Raw genomic sequence first — 24,001 nt, forward strand, 5'->3', positions numbered from 1 at the left:
TCACTTATCGTCAACGTTCTATCTAGATGGCCTGGTCGCGGGCAGTCTCCAATGATGTGATTAATTGTTTTGCTAGATCATTTCCATGTTTGAAATATCTACATAGCGATATGTTTACTCTAAACTGTAAATACTGTATATTAGCCCATTAAAGTGCCCCCCCCCCCCCCCCCCCCGGAAAAATTGTCGGAACTACGAAAACTGCAGCCTCAGATCATCCAACCTGCCAAGATTCCAGACATCGAAAAATTCATTCAGTTGCTGTGTGTGCTGTGATCTAACAATCAACGCATTGCTTTAAACCGGTCGCTAAGATGTCAGGTTTGGAAATGTCCAGAAAGGAGGGTAGCCTATCTGACGACGGTGATTTAATCCAGATTAGTGAGCGATGCAGCAGCCCTTGCAATTAGATCGACTCGGTTCCTCTAGAAGCAAGAGAGGCAGCACAGTGTTGCACTGTTTACATCTTTCCGCTATGACTTGCCAGGGATGTTTTTTGTGCTTTTAAGGTAAGGCATAATGCCACGTCTGTTTGTTGCATGTTGACCTTTATTTAGTGCGTTAAAAAGTTTAAAAAATCGCCACTGGTTTGCCGCTTTACTGCAGAGAATCTACATTTCTGTGCGGGGCTCAAAAACACTCCCCGTACTGCTGCATCGGATACCCTATGTCGACGTGAGTTTTAAAGCTGTAGGCGAAGCAATCAGGATAGAGTTCTGCAGTATTTTTGAGCATCTGTCCCAACATGGTCTTGTAACAGCAGAGATGTCAAAGTTCCGGTGAGTATGAGCTGGATGGTAACGGACCATCATATCTAAGGCTGTCATGTCTGCAACGGCGGTGTCTGGACAACTGAACCACACTATTACTGTTACTGTAGTAGACAGACATCTAACTCATGGAGTGTGTGTGTGTGTGTGTGTGTGTGTGTGTTTATTTTAATGTAGCCCAGTGAATTTCATAAAGCATCTGAATATTCAACTGTATTTTCTTACCATAAACTAAAAAAAAACTATACTAAAGCAAGTCGTCCAGACTAGTAACTATACACGTTGTATATGATACGCTACTGTACATCCTAATTATATGATATTGCGATGTGTCCATGATATTGCAGAGTAGCCTATGGCCATGGCATGCAGGGGGGACTGTCTGGACACCCACTAGCCAGGTGCAGAGATATAAATAACAGTGGCCAAGGGGGCAAGATGCACTGTCCTGCCAATTCGGTCAGAATGAACAAAAACTGATTCTTATCTTCAAGCCTCAAACGCTACATGGCTATTGGCCAGTCAGATAAAGGCTCCAGTAAATATTCATTGTTTGAGGGTCAGGAACCAGTCACCTCAGCAACAAAGTAGCAAGGCAGCCTAAACATACATTCTGTATGAACTTTCTGTTCCTTAATATTTGCATGCATATAGCTGGCACCAGATTGACCTTTGACAGGTCCAGTCTTTGGCCAGTGATTAAGGCTGCTTCTTGACCTAGTGACAGTGGACAATGCAACGTACAAATGTGTCTGCTCCATACCAGGTACCTTACAATAGGCCCTGCTTAGTTACTGTGTTCCTGTGCACAATAAGCCTATTAAAGTCAGTCCTACTCAGGCTTACCTCACCTGACATACCCTCTGCCTATTTACTTGACCTCCCCTAGAGACAGGTTGCATCTAAAGCATCAGCCAATCATGGCCAGTGCAGGCTGACGTGACAATGTCATAAACATGCTGACAAGTGTTTGAATAAACAATTGATGAACTAGACTAGCCAATTTGTTTTTGTTTTTTAAACACACCGGTTCATTTGCATTCATTTTGTAGACAATAATTCAGACATACATATAGTTGAATGGTAAGTGCTGATGCTGGGTTTCTCAGAAAGATACCTTGAAATGCCTTCTCAAGTTACTTTTAGCTGAATGTGCATACTTATATAGCATGCTGGTTTGTTGGCTGTGGTGCTGACTGGGACAGTACTCTGGTTGTGTGTTTGTAAGGCAGACTACTTAGCAGTCTGCAGGTGTTTACCCTAGCATGAGTATGCATGGGATGCTGCATAGGAGAGAGAGAGAGAAATACATTTGTTACCACAATGATAAGAAATTGAAGGTTGATACTTCCATAATCCTCTACCTGCGTGTAATATTGAGGCTTGTCTTTTGTATAATCATGCTTTGGTTGTGTTTTTAGATTAAAACAAAGTACTGATAGATCAGGGTTTACATGTAAGTTTCTTCAGGGTAATCTGTCAGCTAGAATCACATCACTGGGTGTGCCCTCCAAGAGATTTACATGAAAATGTACAAGTAGATATGGCATTGGAATCCCTCTGTCATATTAAATAAAGAGAGAGGCACACACGTCATCCAAAGCAGCATTTCTTGTAAAGCTTTCAAGGAAGGCCTATTTTTCCCTTCATGATTATTGAAATTAACCACTGTGACGATACACAAACAGTCGATACACAATGAAGGAATCTGCGGGAGAATGTGTAGACACTACTGTGTAATAATCTGAAATATATGAAATATACTGTACTTAATCTTAAGTGTATCCAATACACAGTAGTAACTATACTAAGTAACTACTAGTTATTATAGTTAGTGTCATTGTGCCTGCTGTTGCAGTAAATTTGTAAATGTGCTATTGTATCACATGTCTGTAATATGACTAGCATTTCTTGGTTTTGTCTATTGGCTTGATACTGAAAGGCTATTGTGAAATATTGTGAAGGATACCGTCTGCTTCCAGACCAACAGAAGCATTAGTAGGCCTAGTGGATACCTAAGGAAATTACATGACCACCTGCCGGAGGCTGTTTTTATCAGCATTTGATTGTCACTGTCACATCAGTCATGTCTGAAGACAAATGTGTCCTGTCAGAGTTTTGAGATGTGTGTATCCACTGTATTCACCCATTCTAAATATTTGTATTGTCTCTGTTTAGCAGGTGCACTTGTTTTGTTGCCTGGGGCTGAATGATGTCTCCAATATGCAGGAGAATGAAGCAGACTCCATGTGACATTAAAGAAACAGCCCATGACTCTGAGTGTCATGTGTCAAGTTCAGTCTCTTGCCTCCCTGGAACTCTGTCCACCCAGTGCCTGGAGGCGCCCTAAGATCTAGAGGCGGGCAGTAAAGGGGTGTAGCAGCATGGAAGACAGTGAACTCGTTTTGTCCCTGGATTGTGATGAAGAAGGTCCCTCTGTGTCCTTCTCCAAGGAGAGACAGCGTGCCACAGCCGAAGACACTGGCCAACGGTCCCACGGCTTCCGTGTGCCCCTTTCCCCCTCCAGCCCCGATCTCTCCGTCTCCACCCCAGGGCTCCTCTCCAACCTGGTGAAGTCCTCTTCCTCAGACATCGAGACCACCCAAGAGGCTCAGGGGACCATTCGGTCCAAGCCTCTGTTCAGTCTGGTCAAGTCCCTTTCGTCTGAGATCTCCCATCACGACTCGGAGCCCGCCGCTCTGTCCAAGTCGGACTCCAGGCTGCACCACCCCCAGCCCTGGAAGCAGCTTATCCTCAGCCAACCGGCTCCCAGAGTTGCTCAGCCAGACGTACCCCCAGGAGGGGACCCCCTGACGCAGATGGAGGATCCCCGCTCTCCTGGCAGCCTCTCGCCCACAGAGGGCGGCGGCAGGAGCAGTTCGATCATCGCCGAGCTGGAGGACACCCGTCGCAAGTTCTCAGAGGCCATGCAAGAGCCCTTCAACATGTTCAGCAAGATGATGGGAGACGAGGGCAGCCCTAAGCAGAAGGCTGGCGGCGACTCACCCAGTTCCCAGGGCATCGGCGGGGGAGTAAACATTCCAGTGAAGGGTGAAGATGCAGGTGGAGGACAGAAAGAGGTAGGAAGTGGAAGCCCACTAGCGGTGTTTGACACTCCGTGTAGAAAGCTCTGGACGGCACCGGTGGACCCCAGCCAGTCCCTGGAGGTCCCCCGCAGAAGCACAAAGATGGGCGGCAAGGACATCCGCTATGAGATCTGTACCTTTGGAGATGTAATGCAAGTGGTAGAAGTCCAGGGGAGTTCCAAAGCAGGTGGCAGTGGAAAGCAATCCCAATCCCAATCCCAGTCCCAGTCTCGACCTCAGCCTCAGCCGCCTCTGTTCCCTTTGCGGCAATTCTCTTCCTGGCCCTTCCGCTGGTTCTTCTGTGTGGGATTCCTGGTGTACACCTTCTTTGTGGTGCCTCTGCCCTCCTACCTGACAGGGCTGTCCCTTGGGATCGCCTGTGGGTTCATGATGGGCCTATGGGCAGTGATGTTCCTGGCTCCAAAGCGGCCAGTCAGACGGATGCCACTGCCTCAGCGAGCCCCACCTTCACCTGACGACAGCATGCCCACAGAGTCCCTCAGTAAAACCCATACCGATCAAGGACTCCTACAGGTTTGTGTATTCACAATAATGTATAAATGCTCTAAGCCTTTTGCTTGCAGCACACATTAATCTGATGGATGGACTTTCTGGAAAATGCTCAGAAATACCCATAAATAGTTAGCTTAAATGAAAACGTCTGGTCTAAAATTTCAGCAAGCCGTAGTGTCTGCATTTCTGCCTTCGTACAGCAGTTTTGGAATGAATCTGTGCATCTACTTAATTCTGTCAGTATTGGGTCAGATGCTGATTAGTGCTGAAATCAGCTCCAGCTAAATGCACAGTGCCTCTTGGGCCTGTTGTGTGTGATTCATCTTGAGCTTTCCCTCTCAGAGAAGAACATTTATCCCCCTGAAGGTCTCAATTTCCTCAACCATTTCCTGTTTAAGTCTTTTTATCAGTAGAATTGTTATATATGTCTGAGTGGAAAGATGAAATGCAGCAGCAGTGTCCCAACCCATGCTGCTTACCAACCATTCTCTTCCCCTAATGTAAACATTGAGGAGCTGGTCCCAGATCAGAACTGCTGCATGTGCATTTTCCTGTCATCCTCTCTCCTCCAGGGCAGAGGCTTTTTAGAGTGATTACAGCTACCTGCCAAGATGCCAAACTAGCATCTGCTGAAGGTCTACTGGACATTGTAGCACAACATTAGCACGCAAACAGACCTGTTGTCCTCTGTGTCCTCTGAAACGAGATCAAGACAACAAACGGAATGATTAACCTTTCAAGTTCAATTGGGGATTTTCATTGCCTTTAAGTCAATTAGTTCTCAATGAGCTAAGAAAACCTAATGGAACACTATGGGATTTTAGGCTCCAACACAGACCTACTGACAGACACAATGTCTCTGGGTTTTGAGTACTCTGCATGTCTGAGCAGAAAAAGTGTTTCATGTTATGCTTGACACTTCCAGATAGTGTTGTATGGTTACACTACACAGATACCAGATGCAAATTGAATTCACACTTACAGTAAGTGGTATTAGAGGACCCATGTGCTCTTTTACTTTAATGTGAAATGGAGAATTTGAACAGGGAACAGTAACTTATCATTTGTCATTTTACATTCTGCTGAACAGAATGTAAAATTGACTGAAAAGTTCTGTTGTGAATGGTCTGCTAGTTCTGTTGACATCTACATGTATGCTTCATTGTAGCGATGTCCTGATATGGAACTCTAAAGTCTGTCTCTGTTTTGGGGTGCAGGGTTGGATGAATGCAATGGATGCCTATGACCCAGAGACATATCAGCCTTCACTCACTCACTCTGTATACGCCACACTGGATGGCTCGTGTCTGCGCTTGTCCTACCCGCGCAGCAACATCCCCCGCAGGGCAACCTTCAACGAGCCCCTTCATGAGGCAGTGTTCACTCACACACGCACATTCCAGCTGGCCAACAGCAAGGTGAGGCTACGCTTTTGCTATTGTCTCTTGTGACATGGACTGGATTCAGCTAATTTCAGAATTAGCACGCTAAACTCAGTATTCAGCCAATTTGTTTGGTTATCAATCACATATGAGACATTCAACTGATTTTAGCTTAACATGCTGAACTCAATTACCAATTAATTAATTTGAGCCATTTTAGCCATGGGTTGGTAGCTATATTCAATATAGTAATTTGTTTTAATGTGTCTTCTCATATTGCTCTGCTTGCCATTTTCCTTATGGGCTCACCAGGTCTTTCTGTTGCCCTCTGCCCTGGCTCGAAAGCGAATCTGGAACAAGAAATATCCCATCTGTCTCATCCTAGCAGAAGGAGCAGAGAGCAGAGAGGAGGGTATGGTAGGGCACGCCATGGAGGGGGAGGATGAGGAGAAAGGAGATAAGCATCCACTACTATCAGACTCTGAGCGTGATCTCCCCACCACACTCTACCTCTTCGGTCGCACAGGAAGAGAAAAGGAAGAGTGGTTTCAGCACTTCCTATCGGCGTCCAAAGGAGACATCCAGGGCAAGCTCCGTCAGGATGAGTCACAGACTGGTGAGCGCTGGTAGACTGAGTAGAGAGACTCCCAAGCAATATGGGCATGACTGGATAATACTATTGTAATGTCTCACAAAAAAATGCCAGTGATTTGTTATCTCATACACAACACAATAAACAGGCATTAGAACTCAGTGGCCCGTGCCTGGCCCAGATCATCAAGAGAGTGAGAACTTCCACAACCCGTCACATTTATCCCTGGGGGTCCGCCCCCTCTCGCCAGACTGCCAACCATCAGCATGCCCGGGGTTATACATAGCGCGGGCACGCTGATGATTGACAGCCGGTCACTACATTATGATAAAAAGGACTGGAAATCTGGATTATCTTTGTTGCTTTTGTAGCTGACACTGAAGAGTCAATCTTGCTATGTTCTGATACATCTACCCTTACTCTTTTCTCCAGTTAAATTACTTCTCTTTTCTTGGCCTCTTTTAGAGGTGTGTAGTGGTGGTGGATCAAGCCAGGGCAGCACCGAGGACCTGTCCTCCATGCTGGGCCTGAAAGAGGTCTCCGGTGCCATGCGAGAGAAGGTTTTGCTGGACTACGACTCCTACATGGCCCACTTTGTGTGCAGGAGTGGTAGCCCCACACCCAGCCCCAGCCACAGTGACTCAGGAAGCCCACAGATCAGAAAGAGGGTGAGCATTATCCAGATCGTTAAGAGATATCAGTAGTTTTACAAAATCACATAATACTGTAACTGTCAGAGCAGTATGAATTAATGAAATAAAGAAGTCCTTTCTGCAGCTGAATCATCACTTACATGGGAAAATTCTCCTCAGCATAGCCTGCTTACAGAGATGAGTTGCTGTGCTAAATTTAGCATGTGAGCCATCAGAGTCTGCCCTCTGGGTCTTAACTACAATATACATTTCAGCTTCAAAAGAGACAAAATGTTAGAAAATGTTACATAATATCAGGGTAGATTAATAACTAAACATTGACAACCTTAAGACAGGTCTCAAAATAATGTGCATGGTGTCTTTTGTTTTCTGAGCAGTTCTCCAGCGACCCTGGTCTGGGCCCTGGGGATTTAGAGCCTGCCTGGGTCAACGCCATGCTGGGGAGGATATTCTGGGACTTCCTACGAGAGCGCTACTGGGCCGACCTGGTCGCCCACAAGGTCCAGAAGAAGCTTACCAAGATCAGGGTGAGAGATTCCAGCAGCCACCACTCAAGAGCCACACTTGAGTATCTCTGCCGCTGTTTTCATATTCAGTCATTGAAATTCCCTCCATTTATCTTAAAAAATAGCCTTCATTATGGTGAAATTATGCTTCATTTGTGTGGCAGTTGATGTTCACAGTATTGTAGCACCTTTTGGCCACATCCTTTCATTTGCCAGGTTAAACTATGAAAATAGGCACAGTCCCAAGCATGCCATAGAGAGCCAGGCTTTTGTATAGCAGCCAGAACTGAAGGTCAGTGCAGTTCAAATTGCCCTATAGAGACTTCTGTTCCATCAGACACGCACAGAGGAAGTCATCAGCAATTACAGGTGACGGTGACATTGTTACTGGAGAACACACATTTTTGTGATGAAGTATTCCACTGTAGCCTTGAGGTAGAGGAGAATAGAAAGGTCTATTGCTTCTGTGTCATTTGCTGTGGTTCCTTTTACAAAGTTCTGAATGAGTCAGATGCCTGTGATAATGAGTCCTCAGCTCCAGGACCACTGGCTATTCATGTGTATAACTTCTGCTTGATAGGAGGTGTTGGTGTGTTTGTTGCTTATGTGGATCATCTTTATGTTATCGTCTTTAATTCATGACTATGTTTCTGTGCTGCTATAACCTCATGTCAAATCAGGTGTTGTCAACAGCTGGTACTGTAGATCATTTATGCAATGTGAAGAGACACCCTCATCAATTTTACTCAACAGGCTGTCATATATTCAAGCTGCCATCTATCTCTCAGTCACAACAGGTTCTCTCTTGTTGTATGCTGACAAACTACTTTCACAGTAACACCGCAATTGGTTTGTAAATTCAGCAAAATGTTTGTCCCTGTGCAGTTGCCATACTTCATGAACGAGCTTACACTGGCTGAGCTGGATATGGGGACCTGCTTGCCTCAGGTGTTGAGCACCTCCAAGCCATCAGTGGACCACAGAGGTGAGTGGATATGCATATACTGTATGAGACCTTTCTCATATCATATCATATCATATAATATACACAGTATATACAGTGTACAGTGTATAAATATAGCTTTACACTACAATTGGTAAGTATCTACAGCACAGCAAGTTTGTATTTTAAAAAAAAGGACATTATTTCATTTTCATATGTAGCCTTCATCTGTCCCTTGGCAGTATTCTAGGCAGGCGATTTCAAGGCCAGTCAAGCCATCAGTAGTTTCCACCCGTCCGCCACACTCACCGTCGCTCATGTCACGTCAACAGCTCCTCTTTAATCTCATTTACGGATTAGATGGCTCTTTAATGCAGGCCTATTGTTGCTTGACAATAGGCCTCGGTAATCTGCTTACACTTCCTCATTTAATCTCATAATGAGCTGGATATGTCCCATACTTAGTGGGGGTTTTTTTTTTGCATGACTTATTTCCAAATTGTTTTTGTTTAGTTAAATCATAACAAACAAAATGATGTCAAAGTAACTTTTAGTTTTAAGTTTCTGTTTTATATTTTAAGTAACCAAATGTAAACCAGTGTAATGTCACACATGAGTCATTGAAATGTTCTACAGATCAGACCAACACAAGCATGTCTCTGTAAAAAATAGCGCGTGTTTATAATGTAGATTGTTCAAAAGAATCACCTACTGTACATACATTACCTACTGCAATATGTGTGTGTTTCAATTATTGGCTTGATTTAGTTTGTGTAGTTTGTGGTATAATTTGCTGGAAATCCACTGTAATAAAAGTTTACATTTAAGCATTCAAAATGTAGTTATGCCCAGCCCTCTCTCTCTCTCTCCATCTCTCTTTCTCTCTCTCTCTCTCTCTCTCTCTCCCTCTCTTTCCCTTTCTTTTTCTTTCCCTCTCTCTTTCTCTCCCTCTCTTTCTCTCTCTCTCTCACCCTCTCTCTTTCTCTCTCTCTCTCTCACTCTTAGGACTGTGGCTTGAGATGGAGATAGTCTATGCTGGTTCTCTGCAAATGACCTTAGAAACCAAGATGGACCTGTGCAAGTTAGGCAGAGAGAGTGTGAGTGAGGCAGATACCATCCCAGAGACAAGTCATTTGAGGTACAGTATGTGGTGCGTGCGAACGAACACTGCAGAGCAAACTTGCCATTGTGTTCCCCAGTAGTGCTCAGACTTGACCTGGAGAAAGGGATTAGCAAAGACATTTCTCCTTCCTCTTTATCAAGTAACCTTCATCTTACTTGTTCCTGAAGTGGGACATGGAGATCTGCTTTCAGCACAGCATCACTCACACTCCTGCTGTGATTACCTAAGTGCACTGTATGTGTGTTCGTGCATGGCAGTATGCCCATGTTTGTGTGCGTAAGTGCACGTGTGTGTGTATGTGTGTGTGTGTGTGTATGTTTAGATGTATGAAACTGGGCAGGGACATGTAGGCCCTCCCATTCTCCTCCTTTGCAGTGAGCTCTGGAAGATAGCCAGCTGCAGCAAAGGCACAAGGACAGTGATCAATGACCAGGACTGACTTCAAGAAGGAGAAGTCTTTCTGCTCCCCACTACCTCTCCCTGTTCAATCCTCTCCTAGTGCCTCTGAACGCACACCAGTGACAAACTGCTCTTACAAATCACTCTTCTTACCCTATCGCCAACTCATCCTGTCTCATTGTCTGGTAGCCCTTTTTTTAGACTATTGGAGGACTTTGCTATGTAATTGGAACAAAAGAGATGCTCGGTAGGTTAAATTCAGTGATTCAAGCAAAAAGCAAACTCTACAGTTCTAACGCAAGCTTAGTAAGTGGATCATAAATGTATATTTTTTACTACTGTTATCATTGCCAGCACTATGTGAGTGGTCTCATCCCTCATAAGGAATGTGTGTGTTTGTGAGTGTGTGCGTGTATGTGTGTCTGCACGCACGCATGCGAGTGTGTCTGTGCATGTGTGTGTGTGTGTGTGTGTGTGTGTACTGCCCCACTAATGGGCTCTCTCTCCCGCTGCCAGCTCTAATCCCCGGCTGTCTATGTTAGCCGACAGCGACGAAGAGTCCTCCAGCGCTGGCTCCTCTGATGAAGAGGAAGTCATGCCAGCTGAGCCCCAAGGAACTCTGGGAGATAAGGGCACCCCTCCAGGTGCAGACGGGTAATTATCCACTTGACCTCCTGTTGATTCCCAAGTACACCAGAGGGCTAGACTGCAATGGAGAGCTTGTCTTGGGTAACAACTAGGGACAATTGGAAAAGAATGTGATGGGGTGAACAGACGTGTTGGCACAGTTAGTAAGATTTGATATGAAGTCTGTGTCCCTATTGTCTGCACCATACAGCCATGCAGGGGGAAGCACAGGCAGAAGGTTCCTGCGCTTTGTGGACAAGATTGCCAAATCCAAATACTTCCAGAAAGCCACTGAAAATGAGTACATCAAAAAGAAGATCGCTGAAGTCTCAAACACACCGTTACTCCTCACGGTGGAGGTCCTAGAACTGTCAGGAACCCTGGCTGTCAACATTCCTCCTCCCCCTACTGACAGAATATGGTACAGTCTCAGTGTTGGTGTGAATAAAACAAAATAATAGATATTTAGTATCTTAAGGTCTGTAACAAATACTCATTTCAGATCATGTGGGATTCTATCCAAATGTGTGTGTGTGTGTGTGTGTGTGTGTGTGTGTGTGTGTGTGTCTGCGTGCGTGTGTGCACGCAGGTATAGTTTCCGTGTGCCTCCCCGACTGGACCTGCGTGTGCGGCCAATGCTGGGGGAGAGAGAGGTCACTTTCACTCATGTCACTGAGTGGATTGAGAGGAAGCTACAGTGTGAATTTCAGGTCAGTCCAACTCCTCTCACCAGACAGCCACCCACCTCAGCATCACACCCTCAACATCACTTTAGCCTTAGCAACAAAGCCCCCTCATCAGAATGTTTATCATCAATTGTTGAAGTCGGTCTGGAATAGTGTTTCTCAAACGTTTACAGACCAAGGATCACTTAACCAATACAAAAATCCTCACGGACCACCTAGCTAAAAAAAAAAAGTAGACCTACTTTAACAGTATATTACACAATAGGCTTACTCACCTTGCTTATTGTGTCAGAGGATTAACAGATAATTTAAACTGGCGTATTTTACATAGGCATGTTGCAGAACTGTTTGGATTTAGATACAAGTTGGTTCAACATTGCAAACAACTCATATATATTATTATGACCGCCGCGCAGCGAAGCGGCGGTCATATAGGTTTAGTCAGATTTTTTTTTTTTTTTTTTCACATGCCCAAATTTCCGTCAAGGATTCCCGGGACACTGAAAGACCGGGGTAAACGAAACTTGGTGGGCATGTAACCCCACATGGATAGCATGGAACCATCGTTTTTCGTTTTGATCTGTAGCCCCCCCGCTGTACTGGACCCCCCGAAAGGAGGGTAGGGCAGACACAGTTTTCTGTGAATATCTCAAGAACCGTAGGGTTTAGGAGGACCATTTTTTTTATGTTTGCCTTCAGGGGTCATGTTAACCCATTTTATGTGCACAAACAGATACACACACACACATACATTCACAGTAATCATACGTATGACTCACACAGTAGACATATGTACGCATGCATGCACAGGCACATACACAGGCACATACGCAGGCACACACACAAGCCCGCACACACACACACACACACACACACACACACACACACACATAACATAAACATGCACACATGCACACAATTCAAGAATTTCTCAGAATTATGAACAGGCAAGATGGAGGTGGGGTTGTATAAAATAAATTTTACATGTGAAATCTATGAACTAATCATGTTTTGGTACTTGTTGTCTAGCAGATACCAGTGAGAATTGAGTGTGGATAATGCAATTTAGTGAGACAGTTAGAATCATATAGGCCTTTCGGCGTGATTTATTTTTGAGGAAAAAATGTCCTGGACTGGGCGGCGGTCATATTTTCATCTAGTATTCAATATCTAGTATTTTACCATGTCTGCTCGCATACCACTTGGGATAGCTTGCGGACCACACTTTGAGAAACACTGGTCTAGAAGAATGAAGTGTTTAGATTAGTAGATATTAATACAAATGCAGCATATGTACAACTATTGGTTTGGAAAGAAGTGTTTTGTTTAGAGTTTAATGTAAATTATTCTGTACTCAGCTTCCTTTGGGAGACTCTCCTCCCATTGTCACTCTCTCTCACCTCACTTTCTCGCTTCTGTCACACAATCCAGAAAGTCTTCGTCATGCCAAACATGGACGACCTCTATTTGCCTCTCATGACCCCTGCAGTGGACAATCCTCCAGCATCCCACGATTCTACATCCCAGTGCTCCCAGAAGTCGTCAGTGGACTTGCAGGGAAGCAGGGAGGACAGCTTTGGTTCGGAGTGAGATGGACAGATGAGTCCTCGTTAAAAACGAAGTGACCAGTGCCTCTGACTTGAGGCACCATGAGGGTTTCTCTAGAACCTGCTGGTCAAAGGGCTTGGACTTTGATGACCATGTACCAACATGTGTCCTGGTGTGCCATCACATCAGTGAGGAAGTGACAGAACCATGTTGTACATATGAAATGCAGATAGAGGATAGAAGTCTATACCAGTCTAATGAAGCTGAAATGGTTGGTTTATAAAGCCTAGCATGGCCTCCGCAAGGACAGAGTTTGGGTCACTGAGATCAGTCAGGAAAGGTTGTCTTGTGTCCACTGTCCACTAGAGGACAGAGAAGAGCACTTTTATTCCCTGTTTGCCCCCTTGGTTTCATTGAGAAGCAGCTTGCAGATCTGCATGTCATTTGTACTGCCTGACTAGTCTGTTTTGTGTAACAGGCAAAATGTGAATGACGTATATAAATGTACATTCTTGGATGTATCTTGTCGATTGACTATGTTCAATAAATTATTTTCCATTTCAGCGTTTCCATTATTTAGGAATGCCTAGCGCTCAAAGCAACAAATAATTCCTTAAGTGAACTGAGGCCTTGGCAGATGAAAGCAGCAGTAGTATGATGATTTGGTCTAAAAGAATCACTCACTAGCTAAAAGGCAACGGACTTGCACTAAAAATACTGAAACTTGGTAGTATATATTTAAGCTGTTCTTAAATTCCTGCAGGGTATCAGAACAGGATTGCAATATGCCATCAAAATGAATTGGGAGATAGGGAGATAAAACTAGCAGAAATAATTGGTAGATAAAACTAGTAACTAGTGCATAATGTTCAAGATAATAATGTAGTTCAATCACCATTCCCTAACTGATAACCGTGAAACAGCAACTGTTTGGTAAATACAATATTTATTGTTGTTTGTATTTGATGTATTTTGTTCTTCTGGTCAGACATTTCCTTTGTACTGTATTCTCAGTCCAGCTCATCAGTCTTCGTTTCTGGTTGTTTCTTCAGGGCATCTTTCTTCAGTGGACCCTGTGGGAGAGTGGGAAGAGAGGAGATGGATGGACACTGTTGCTGTGGATCCTGTGAGACTTATGAAACAATGCTGACCCCACTGGACAAAGATGCTGTGTTTCTCTTACCATAAACGCCCTCTTCTCCTGTGCAGTCTGGAAGTGTCCAAAGCCAAACTTAGACGTGGTGTCAATAAACTTGAGCTCGATTTCTTCCTTAGCCTTACGTGATGTGTGCACAAGGAGAGACTGAGGAAACGAATAACAGACAGGAATGGCCCAGTCAGTCAAACGCTACACAGCCAGATTTTCAAAAGCTATATTATAGCTGGTCCACAACCAACAATTGTCTAATAAGGTAATTTGTCTGAGACATTTTTATATATACACAATCTTTTATTAGTATTGTTGTTTATTTTGGTATTTAATAATCTCATATTTTGAATAATAAATATACACCTCATACCTTTCTGAGAGTAAGGACACGTTTTTTGGTGCCAACCACACAGCCTTTCAGCATCAAGAAATCATTGTTGACTTCTCCGTAGTGTGGGAATCCACCCTAGGTGAGACAAGCAGAGAGAGAGTTGGGAAAGGAGTGAGAGCTGTCTGTGAAGCCATTGTTTTTGCTTCTCTGAAGGCCTTTAAATCATAACAAAGATTTACAGAGTAATTTGTTCTGTTTTCTTTTTCTGTTTGCTAAAGGACATTGAGAAAGTGCATAATGCTGTGTCCAGTTTGATATACAATACCAGTATGCAGTTTGTTTCAATACCATTGGGGTGATGGTCTTCTGAGTGGTGTCATAATTTGTGGAGGCGTTGTTGCGGATCACTTTGCCATCCTGAACATGGACCCCTTTTCCAATACGGTATATCTACAGCACAGGAACGCGATAAACACGTTGATGAGTTGATCACTCACAGAGATTACCCTCACCAGCCTTACAGTCATCTTAACTCAGACACATGAAGGTGCACTGGTCAGTCCCACCTTCTTGTTGAGCTCTGTGCGGTGGTTGTATCCTTTCTGGCCGGCGCGGGCGATAGTGTAGGACACGCGGGCGGGATGCCAGGCGCCGATACATGCCACCTTGCGGAGACCTTTGTGAGTCTTCCTGGGAAGCTTCTTGGTGTGCCAGCGGCTCGTCACACCTGACCAGGGAGGAATGAGGAAATAGGGGCATCCCAACCACACCATACAGTTCTCATATGGACATTCACAGGACGATTCATAACACTTATTTTGCACATTCCAGTGTTGTTGACAGTTTGAAAGTACATAGTATAATGTTGTTGTTTTTTTGTCTGGTCCAGTACTGGCCCAGATTATGGAGATTCTATTGTCAAAACATTTGAAGAAACTGTTTTTGCAGAGTAGTGCCCTGTTCTTGCAACAGAACAGTTGCGGGGGCAGCCGTGGCCTACTGGTTAGCACTTTGGACTTGTAACCGGAGAGTTGCTGGTTCGAACCCCGACCAGTAGGCACGGCTGAAGTGCCCTTGAAGAAGGCACCTAACCCCTCACTGCTCCCCGAGCGCCGCTGTTGTTGCAGGCAGTTCACTGCGCCGGGATTAGTGTGTGCTTCACCACACTGTGTTCATTGTGTGCTGAGTGTGTTTCACTAATTCACGGATTGGGATAAATGCAGAGACCAAATTTCCCTCACGGGATCAAAAGAGTATATATACTTATATATATACACTATCACAGGCTCAGTCATTGCAAGCGCCTCTTGATTGATTAATCACCACTATGTGGATACTGTTTTTAGAATTGATTTAGATTAGGGTTAGTATAATTTGTATTTTAGTATATTCTTTATCTTCTACTGTCCTTATTGCTTAGTTGTGTTCTTATATTATATACTTTTAATTACTTTTTCTGCTGTTAGTGAATGTGTGTGTGTTGTCTGTATGATACCTTGGGGGGATTTCCCCTGGGGATCAATAAAGTATCTATCTATCTACTATACAATACACACCACATGCAGGATGACATTTTACTGTACCAGAACCTATAGCTACTGTGCAACATATTATGTTGATCTATAGATTTACTAACTATGTCAACTATTTACTTAATGGTAGTGACAAATAGGCAATGTGAATGGGTTTGCCGTTAATGCCTAAATACACATTGGGTGTTGTTATCTGTCACAACATCAAGTGAAACAGTTTCCCAACCCAGCCTACCTTTGAAACCGTGACCCTTGGTAACACCAAGGACATCAATCAACTCGTTTTGACTGAAGACAGAAGCCACAGGAACAGATTGCTCCAGCCGCTCTATCGCCCAGTCTACCTTCTCCGCTATAGTGCCTCCATTCAGCTGCACCTCCATCAGGTGGGCTTTTTTCTGCCTAAGAGGTAGCAATCGCATCTGCGCGCGCACACACACACACACACACACACACACACACACACATACATATACTGTGTGTACACATATATGAATAAAATATGTTGAGGTGCACAATGGAGAGTGTAAACTTACACAAATACGAACAGACACATAGACATCTATTACAAACATTTCAGGTAAGTGCATACACATTTGACGCATGCTAAAGCGTATGCATATGACAATGGTGCTTCTGCCTTGGACTGAAAGAAATCCCTGCCTGGTCTTCAGAAAATAATCCTAATACTTGCAAACACTCTTGCTACTTCTAGCTCTGCTTTGTTATGATATAGAAATCTGATATGAAGTCCTCCTGCCTACAAACCCTGGCCTAGACATTTACACACACACACACACCCGGAGCTCAGGAGGCGTCATTGCAAGAGTTGTTTTGTATATCAAGTGACCGTGCGCTCATTTAACTAAGTCATGTGCTCTCTTTACTAAATTGTGTGCTAATTTTAAGAAATTGTGCTCTAATTTTAATTAAAATCGTGGCCGGTTCGAGCCCTGACCAGTGGGCCGCGGCTGAAGTGCCCTTGAGCAAGGCACCTAACCCTTCACTGCTCCCCGAGTGCCGCCATTGTAGCAGGCAGCTCACTGCTCCGGGATTAGTGTCTGCTTCACCTCACTGTGTGTTCACTGTGTGCTGTTTGTGTTTCACTAATTCACCGATTGGGTTAAATGCAGAGACCAAATTTCCCTCACGGGATCAAAAAAGTATATATACTTAGACCCAACAGAAGTTGAACTCTAATGAACATTTCCCTGTCCCATCCTATCTGAAGTGTAATGGCTCTCTGGAGACCTTTGCCGGAGGACTTGCCAGAGTCTCCTAAGAAAATTTATTTTTAAACTGCCATACGATATCCCATCCCCATTCACACCATTGAGCTAGACGAGTTTGGGTGGGGCTTGGGGAGGGGGAGGGGTGCTGAGAGGGAGGCGACATGAGTTGTAATCTTTCTGACACATGTCCAAGGAACAAGAAGGACTATATGTCAGCTGTCCACATAAACAGCTCATTGGAGCACCTGAGAAGCCCCTAAGGAGGATTCAACCATGCAGGGACCCATGAAGGCCAAAACGTCCTGTTTTTACCATTTCCGAGCAGACTTGAATAAGGTCAACCGGATCGAGCAGGCACAGGAGAGACAAAATACCAAGGGTCATGAAACTAATCATAGTTTATTATCTAAACCAATGCTTTAAAATTAAATTAATTTAATAAAATAAGTATTTGATTCAATATTTCTGTCAGAAATGCACCTGGACCTTCTCAGCTGATGACCTGTAGATCTAAAGATATGTGGTGAAATAGGGATTCTATCCAATACAAGCAGTTGGGCCCACTGTACCTGGGTGTGCACTACGACGCGGATGACGGAGCAGTATTTCTTCATGGCGTCAAAGTCCTTCTCCAGCTGCTTCTTGCCCACCTCATCTTGCCATTTTTTGCTGTATTTTGTGAAGGCCTTCTTCTTGCTCTTGTACCTGAAGGAGGTTCAGTGGTATGAAAATGACTTAATATTTAAACTTAATGGGGGCAGCCGTGGCCTACTGGTTAGCGCTTCGGACTTGTAACCGGAGGGTTGCCGGTTCGAACCCCGACCAGTAGGCACGGCTGAAGTGCCCTTGAGCAAGGCACCTAACCCCTCACTGCTCCCCGAGCACCGCTGTGGATGCAGGCAGCTCACTGCGCCGGGATTAGTGTGTGCTTCACCTCACTGTGTGTTCACTGTGTGCTGTGTGTGTTTCACTAATTCACGGATTGGGATAAATGCAGAGACCAAATTTCCCTCACGGGATCATATATACTTAATATTGACAAGAAGATTCGTGAATAATAAGTGAATAAAAACAACACAATGAGACTATTAGAATAGTGAATAAATAACATGTGAAAAGAAGAATAATGGATTCAGTCTAAATTAAATTAAACATTTGGCCAGCTTTAAACCAGATCATTATACAATTTGCACTTAACTGCTTTAAATGATCAAAGATGACGTAAAAATATTCCACCAACGCACACTGAATATAAAACTGAATTTTGCTATGACGGACACACCAGTTTTTGTAGAATTTGCGTCGGCATTCATCACTCATATGCTCAGCGAAGACTGTCTTGAAGTTGCGCAGGCCCCTTATGGTGCTGATATATCCAACGATTCCCACGACCACGATAGGGGGTGTCTCAATGATGGTGACCGCCTCCACCTCCTCACGCTTGGACTGCTCTAAGAGACGGAAGAAGATACCCAAACAGCACATGACAAAGTCATTCTTGACCTGCCAGTGGCGTTCCACTCCAAGAATTTCCATTGAATTAGTTCTGTCAAACCACGTGATTTAGGTGTTAACAATGACATATTGATATTGATGATTATATTGAATTGATGGAGCAAAATGTGCCAGTCCATCTCCTTCTATGAAGATCAAGTATTAGCCACTGCACATCGCATTAAGTGACTGAGCTAACAATAAAAAAGTAATGTGGTGGTTAATACTTGAATCTTCATTCATACATTTCTGCTACCAGCCCGCACCTGTTGACTGGCTGCGCATAGGAATCTCTGTTTAGAGACTATCTTCATTCATATTACATTAAATGGAACAATGATTTAATAGCATGACTGGGTATGGGTTCTCATTAGGAATGCATTTTACGTACTCATGGCTGTGCGGTGCATCTCTCTCAGAGTATGGGTCATGCCAGCCTTGTAACCCATGAAGGCGGTGAGGTGGACAGGTTTGCTGGGGTCATCCTTAGGCCAGGTGCGCACCTTCCCCCTGTGCTTATGGCTGCGCTTACGGGGCAGGAAGCCCATGTGCCCATGACGAGGGGCATGGAATTTACGATGAGACTATTATAAACAAAACAAATCAGATGATAAATATTCATTGTATTCATTCATCCATCACCTGACATACAGACAGAGACACACCTGAGCAATTATATAGCCTTCCTTTCAGCAAGGCCAAGGTGTAACTCTAGTATAGTGTATAGTGTCATAATGAAGTCATTTTATTTTGTTCATATATGCAGAAAGTGAGATTCTCACCTTAACAGTTATTTTAAATTATTCTATTTATTAGGGGTCAACATAATAATAGGAACATAGGTGTGCTATGTCCCTCTAGTTTGAAATACAGCTTAAAAGAAAGTAAAGAAGGTAATGAAGATAATTATGGCAACATTTTTACAATACAAATCTTTTACTGGCTGAGCTTCCGTTATTAGTTTTAGGTTATGTTTTTAGCATTCCCTTAAGCATAATCACATTCAACCTATTTAATAATCTTGACCAAGTATGTTCATTCACACAAAATGTGCGGTTTCCTCTTTACTTGTTGACTCTACTAGAGAAACGAATCGACAGGTTCACAAGACTCCATGCCACGAGGTACACACATGCACAGACCGTAACAACTGTCAAATCAGAAGTCCCCCTGTCAGGGAATCAATATTTTTAGATTGTCTCTTTAAGGAGTAATAAAAGGACAAACATCACACACATATTCCAATATACTAAACCCTTCAGAGTTGATAATGGTATATCTGAGTGACTCTAGGAAAGGAAGGAGAAGAAAGGAGAACGACTAACCATAGTTGTGCACGCTTTCCTGGCTGAGGTGCAAAGAGACAGGAGCAAGTGCAGAACTGAAAGTCATACCTAAGACGATATGCACTTAATCTGGTGGTTGGCACAGCCAAGGAGCGGTGTTAATTTTCAAACCACCTTCAGTGCCAAGTTATGATGATGCTAAATTTGGGGAGGGGAAAGGGGGTGCTACTCTGCAAAGATCTTTAGGTTCAGTGAAGCTGACTACAGCCCCTCTGAGGAAATCTGGCTATATGATTTCACACAGGATAAAACAAAACCTTAAATAAAAAAACATTTGTCACTGGTAGTCAAGGATGAGACACTCGAGTAAAGTTTTTTGTGTCTATAATTTATTTTATTGACATCTTTCTACCTCTGACATCTGAAATCACTTCTGTGCTTGCTCCAGGGGATTTAGGCCTTGGGCTATATAAAGTGTTTTGAAACTACATTGATTGTGAATTGCACTATACAAGCTATAGACTATGTCTCACCGTGAACCTGATATTATATTTTATTATAACTTAAGTCACTTTGACAAAGAATTGTGTCTGCTAAGGACATACAACTCCATAACAATAACTATAAATGAATAAATAATTATTTAGATTAGCTTTTCTATAATTTATAATGTATGCCTTTAAATAAATATATAAAATATATAAAAAATCTAGGAAGGTCCTGCATTATGGAATCTTCTAAAAATTTCCCTCGGTATCCATCTATCTATCTACAGTCTGAATGGAGCATCGTTATGGACAAGAGAGCCCAAGAGAGCCCACTGGCGAAGAAAGCCCAGCAGCGCCTCTACTTCTTCCGCAAATTGAAGAAGGCAAGTGCCACACCTCCCGTCATGACCACATTCTACAGAGGGAACATCGAGAGCATTGTGTCCAGCTGCATCACAGTGTGGGGCGGAAGCTGCATAGATCAGAACAGGAAGACCCTCCAGCGCATTGTTAACACAGCTAAGAGGATCATTGGAGCACCACTCCCCTCCCTGCAGGACATTTACACCACCCGCCTCACCCGCAAAGCACTAATGATTGTCAAGGACACAACCCACCCTGCACACGAACTGTTCAGCCTCCTGCCCTCTGGAAAGAGGTACAGGAGCCTCCGCTCCCGCACCACCAGACTTGCAAGTAGCTTCATCCACCAAGCAATCAGAATGCTGAACACTCTACCCACTCTCCCATCACTACCCACACTCCCATCAACCTAGGATCCTGTCTACCCTAACACCCCCCCAACACCGCCCTGTGGAACTGCACTGTGACTGCGCAGCCTAACGTGTTGCTGCTTCATATCAAGCCTGATATACTTGAAATGACTGCATATCAATGTACACACAAGCACAAGTTTAAACTTCATGTAAATGTTATTTATCACTCAGCCACAATGCTGCACTTTAATGTCTGTAAGTGGTATGTCTGTATATTTTTATTTTTATTGTCTATGGCTATGTCTATGTCTAAAGTATGTCTATGTCTGTATTTAAAGTATGTCTATGTCTGCATGGGAAAGTAAGAAAGGACATTTCAATTCTTTGTATGACCAGTGCATGTAAAGAAATTGACAATAAAGCCGACTTGGCTTGACTTGACTTGAGAGCCACCTAGTGGAGGAAAATCAGATCACTACTTTTAAAGCAGAGACCTTTAACCTTTGAACTTTTTGCTTAAACATTTCCAATTATTCGTTTGATATGAATTTAAGCACAAGTTATGAATATGTTCCACTCAATTTCGTATGTTTATAATATGTATGAAGAAAAAATGTGCTCCATTCATAATGTGCGGTGACCTTTACGTCTCATGGTCGTCCATATTGTTTACTCTACGCAAGCGCACATTGAAGGGGTTAGGAGTGTTGAGGTCGAAGTAAATGAGTGGAGTTTTCTTGTAAGAAATGCCGCAGGAATACGAGAAAGATGCATACCCAGAGCCTCCCAAACGGACTCCGGTTCCCGAGAAGGAGACCGCCCTTCCGAATCCAGCTCTGATTGCCTCCAAACTGTTTTATTATTCCGTAGACTATCCTGTCACCAAATTTAGAGGTAACGTTAGCCAGCTAGCAGATAGGTTAGCTAAGGTGAACGAAAGCTAGCAGCTAATCACCTGTTAGTAGTTGCCTGTCTGAGAATCAGTGTTGCTTATGATAACATGTCAGGTCTTGGTTGTCGTAGCCCTTTTGTTTTAGTGTCACTGACAATTTTGAGCCTTCAACGGCGACCAGGCTAGAAATGTTTGATTGCTAGACGAGGTGCATGATTGCTAACCATCAGTGTTGCTAGCTGTTGTGAAGCCCTAACTATTGCTGTCTTCCTGCGAAGCTAAGCCTGTTTTCTCCTTGACCGTCCCTTTTTTTTTTAGAAATCATTGATGGCGTTCGGGGTCAGAACAAGTACTACTACTATCACCAGAACTTCCGACGTGTACCAGATTTGACTGAATGTGTCGAGGGCGACTATCTGTGTTACTATGAGGCGGAGATGCAGTGGAGGAGAGATTAGTAAGTGACTATTCTTTTATTCAGCTCTAACGTTACCTCACACCGTTATCGTCGATCTTAATATGACGGAAACTTCAATTCTAACAGGACTGTTTGGTTTACCTTTTGACATTCAGTAAGGTTGACCAGGAGATCCTGAAAATAATGCAGGAGCGCCTTCGTGCATGCCAGCAGCGGGAGGGCCACAGCTACGTTGAGAACTGCCAGAACGACCTGCAGCAGTTCAATGAAGTTGCCAAGGCCTTCAACTCTCGATGTATGTATTTTCTCTCCCCGTTGCATTGATGTACATAAGTCAGCAGGACATGAGTGTTGTATATGAAGATACCATCACACGCCTCGGCCTTCACATGTGTATATACTTTCTTTATGGTGCAGATGCAGATTTGGGAGCTCACGCGAATAGCCGCAGGTGTCTGATGAAGCAGAAGCAAAGGATGCTCGAGCAGCAACAATAAGCCTGAGGACTCAAACTTAACACTTGATCTATTTTCTGTGGCTCCCCCGTGTGTATGTAACTGTAAGATAAATAAATTTATTGGAAAACTGTCAAGCTTTCTTCTGCATCTTTAAACAGACACTTGTCTTGCAAATATGGAATATCTACCACTATGAAATAAAACCCATTCATGGTCACCCTTATAAATGCCTTACTTTTGGCCTTAAAACGAATTATAGAAGGGTTAAGTAGAAATATGCTTAAATTAAGGTAAATTAAGGAGAAAAGCCTTTTTGAGAATTACCCTTTTTTGGTTTCGCCCTTAATGAATTAACACTTTAAATATAAAGATACACTTAAATTGTCCTTAATTACCCCCTCAACCACAATAAAAGGGAACCCCGACTTAACAAATTGTAAGTGGGGGGGTGGGGGTTTCTCACTGTGGGCCTTTTACAAATTAAGGACCACTTCATAACGTTTTGGTATGTACTTAAATTAACCCAGAAATCTAGATGCAACTTAGCAATGTGGGTCTGGCTCGTCAGGCTACCAGAAATCACATTTTGTACTGTACTGGTCTGCAGACCATGCTTTTAATGAGGCCCATAAGCTAGTCTCCACTCTGGTTGGGGGCCGTTAACATTTGAACAGGTACCTGGTGCTCTCCACCTTGTCTGAATTTTGAAATGAAATCACCAAGCCCTGAAATATTACAGTATTCCCAAACTAGTGGTACAAGTGCCCTTCCAACTAGTCCGTGGCTTACAAAATGTTATGGGAAAATGACTGACTAAACCCAGTGTGATGGTACCAGTGATGTAGTTCAGCCACTTCTGTTCTAGACCCATCACTAATCTGAATCGACACATAACAAATGAGATCAGTTCTCCCACAAATGTGATCCCAGTGTAATTACCAACATTTTTACCACACTGGCCAGCTGTATCTAGTCAGAAAGGTATACTTACAATATTTTTGTGTCTATTACATTTACCAGTTCCTGCTCTTGATAACTTTATATAATGCTGCACAGGGTAAAGGCATGCTTCAGTTTAGACCAGTGGTTGTTAAACTTTTTGTCTGCCGACCCCCCAAAAAAACATGGGCCAAGTCTTACGACCCCCCTTCTGTCTAACCGGCAGAATTTGGTTTT

At 43.6% G+C, this 24,001-nt stretch overlaps 3 protein-coding genes across 5 annotated transcripts; 2 read left to right on the forward strand and 1 right to left on the reverse strand.

Annotated features, from left to right (window-relative positions):
• Positions 1 to 277: 277 nt before the first annotated feature.
• LOC121704631 (testis-expressed protein 2-like) lies at positions 278 to 13,538 on the forward strand. Of its 3 annotated transcripts, XM_042085016.1 has the most exons (13): positions 278 to 509; positions 607 to 779; positions 2,949 to 4,390; positions 5,587 to 5,787; positions 6,064 to 6,367; positions 6,809 to 7,011; positions 7,374 to 7,523; positions 8,388 to 8,487; positions 9,451 to 9,583; positions 10,484 to 10,621; positions 10,806 to 11,015; positions 11,184 to 11,304; positions 12,712 to 13,538. In XM_042085016.1, exons 3-13 carry the CDS (start codon positions 3,155 to 3,157, stop codon positions 12,868 to 12,870), a joined length of 2,955 nt encoding a protein of 984 aa, XP_041940950.1. In that variant the 5' UTR covers positions 278 to 509; positions 607 to 779; positions 2,949 to 3,154; the 3' UTR covers positions 12,871 to 13,538. The 3 variants fall into 3 exon arrangements, with proteins under 3 accessions (XP_041940950.1, XP_041940951.1, XP_041940952.1); XM_042085017.1 differs by having other exon boundaries at positions 278 to 779; positions 2,952 to 4,390; XM_042085018.1 differs by lacking the exon at positions 607 to 779.
• A 217-nt stretch (positions 13,539 to 13,755) lies between these two features.
• LOC121704633 (60S ribosomal protein L3-like) lies at positions 13,756 to 19,973 on the reverse strand. The gene is made up of 10 exons (XM_042085019.1): positions 19,893 to 19,973; positions 18,959 to 19,151; positions 18,356 to 18,524; positions 17,643 to 17,778; positions 16,077 to 16,263; positions 14,876 to 15,036; positions 14,658 to 14,759; positions 14,349 to 14,444; positions 14,012 to 14,131; positions 13,756 to 13,901 (listed from the first exon to the last, which is right to left on the reverse strand). Exons 1-10 carry the CDS (start codon positions 19,893 to 19,895, stop codon positions 13,839 to 13,841), a joined length of 1,230 nt encoding a protein of 409 aa, XP_041940953.1. The 5' UTR covers positions 19,896 to 19,973; the 3' UTR covers positions 13,756 to 13,838.
• Positions 19,974 to 21,732: 1,759 nt separating this feature from the next.
• On the forward strand, positions 21,733 to 22,955 carry ndufb10 (NADH:ubiquinone oxidoreductase subunit B10). The gene is made up of 4 exons (XM_042085035.1): positions 21,733 to 21,951; positions 22,268 to 22,406; positions 22,523 to 22,662; positions 22,785 to 22,955. The coding sequence occupies exons 1-4, from the start codon at positions 21,804 to 21,806 to the stop codon at positions 22,862 to 22,864; spliced, it is 507 nt and encodes a 168-aa protein (XP_041940969.1). The 5' UTR covers positions 21,733 to 21,803; the 3' UTR covers positions 22,865 to 22,955.
• The last annotated feature ends 1,046 nt before the right edge of the window (positions 22,956 to 24,001 follow it).

The sequence above is a fragment of the Alosa sapidissima genome, chromosome 3 (assembly GCF_018492685.1).
Source record: "Alosa sapidissima isolate fAloSap1 chromosome 3, fAloSap1.pri, whole genome shotgun sequence".
Taxonomy (NCBI): Eukaryota; Metazoa; Chordata; class Actinopteri; order Clupeiformes; family Clupeidae; genus Alosa; species Alosa sapidissima.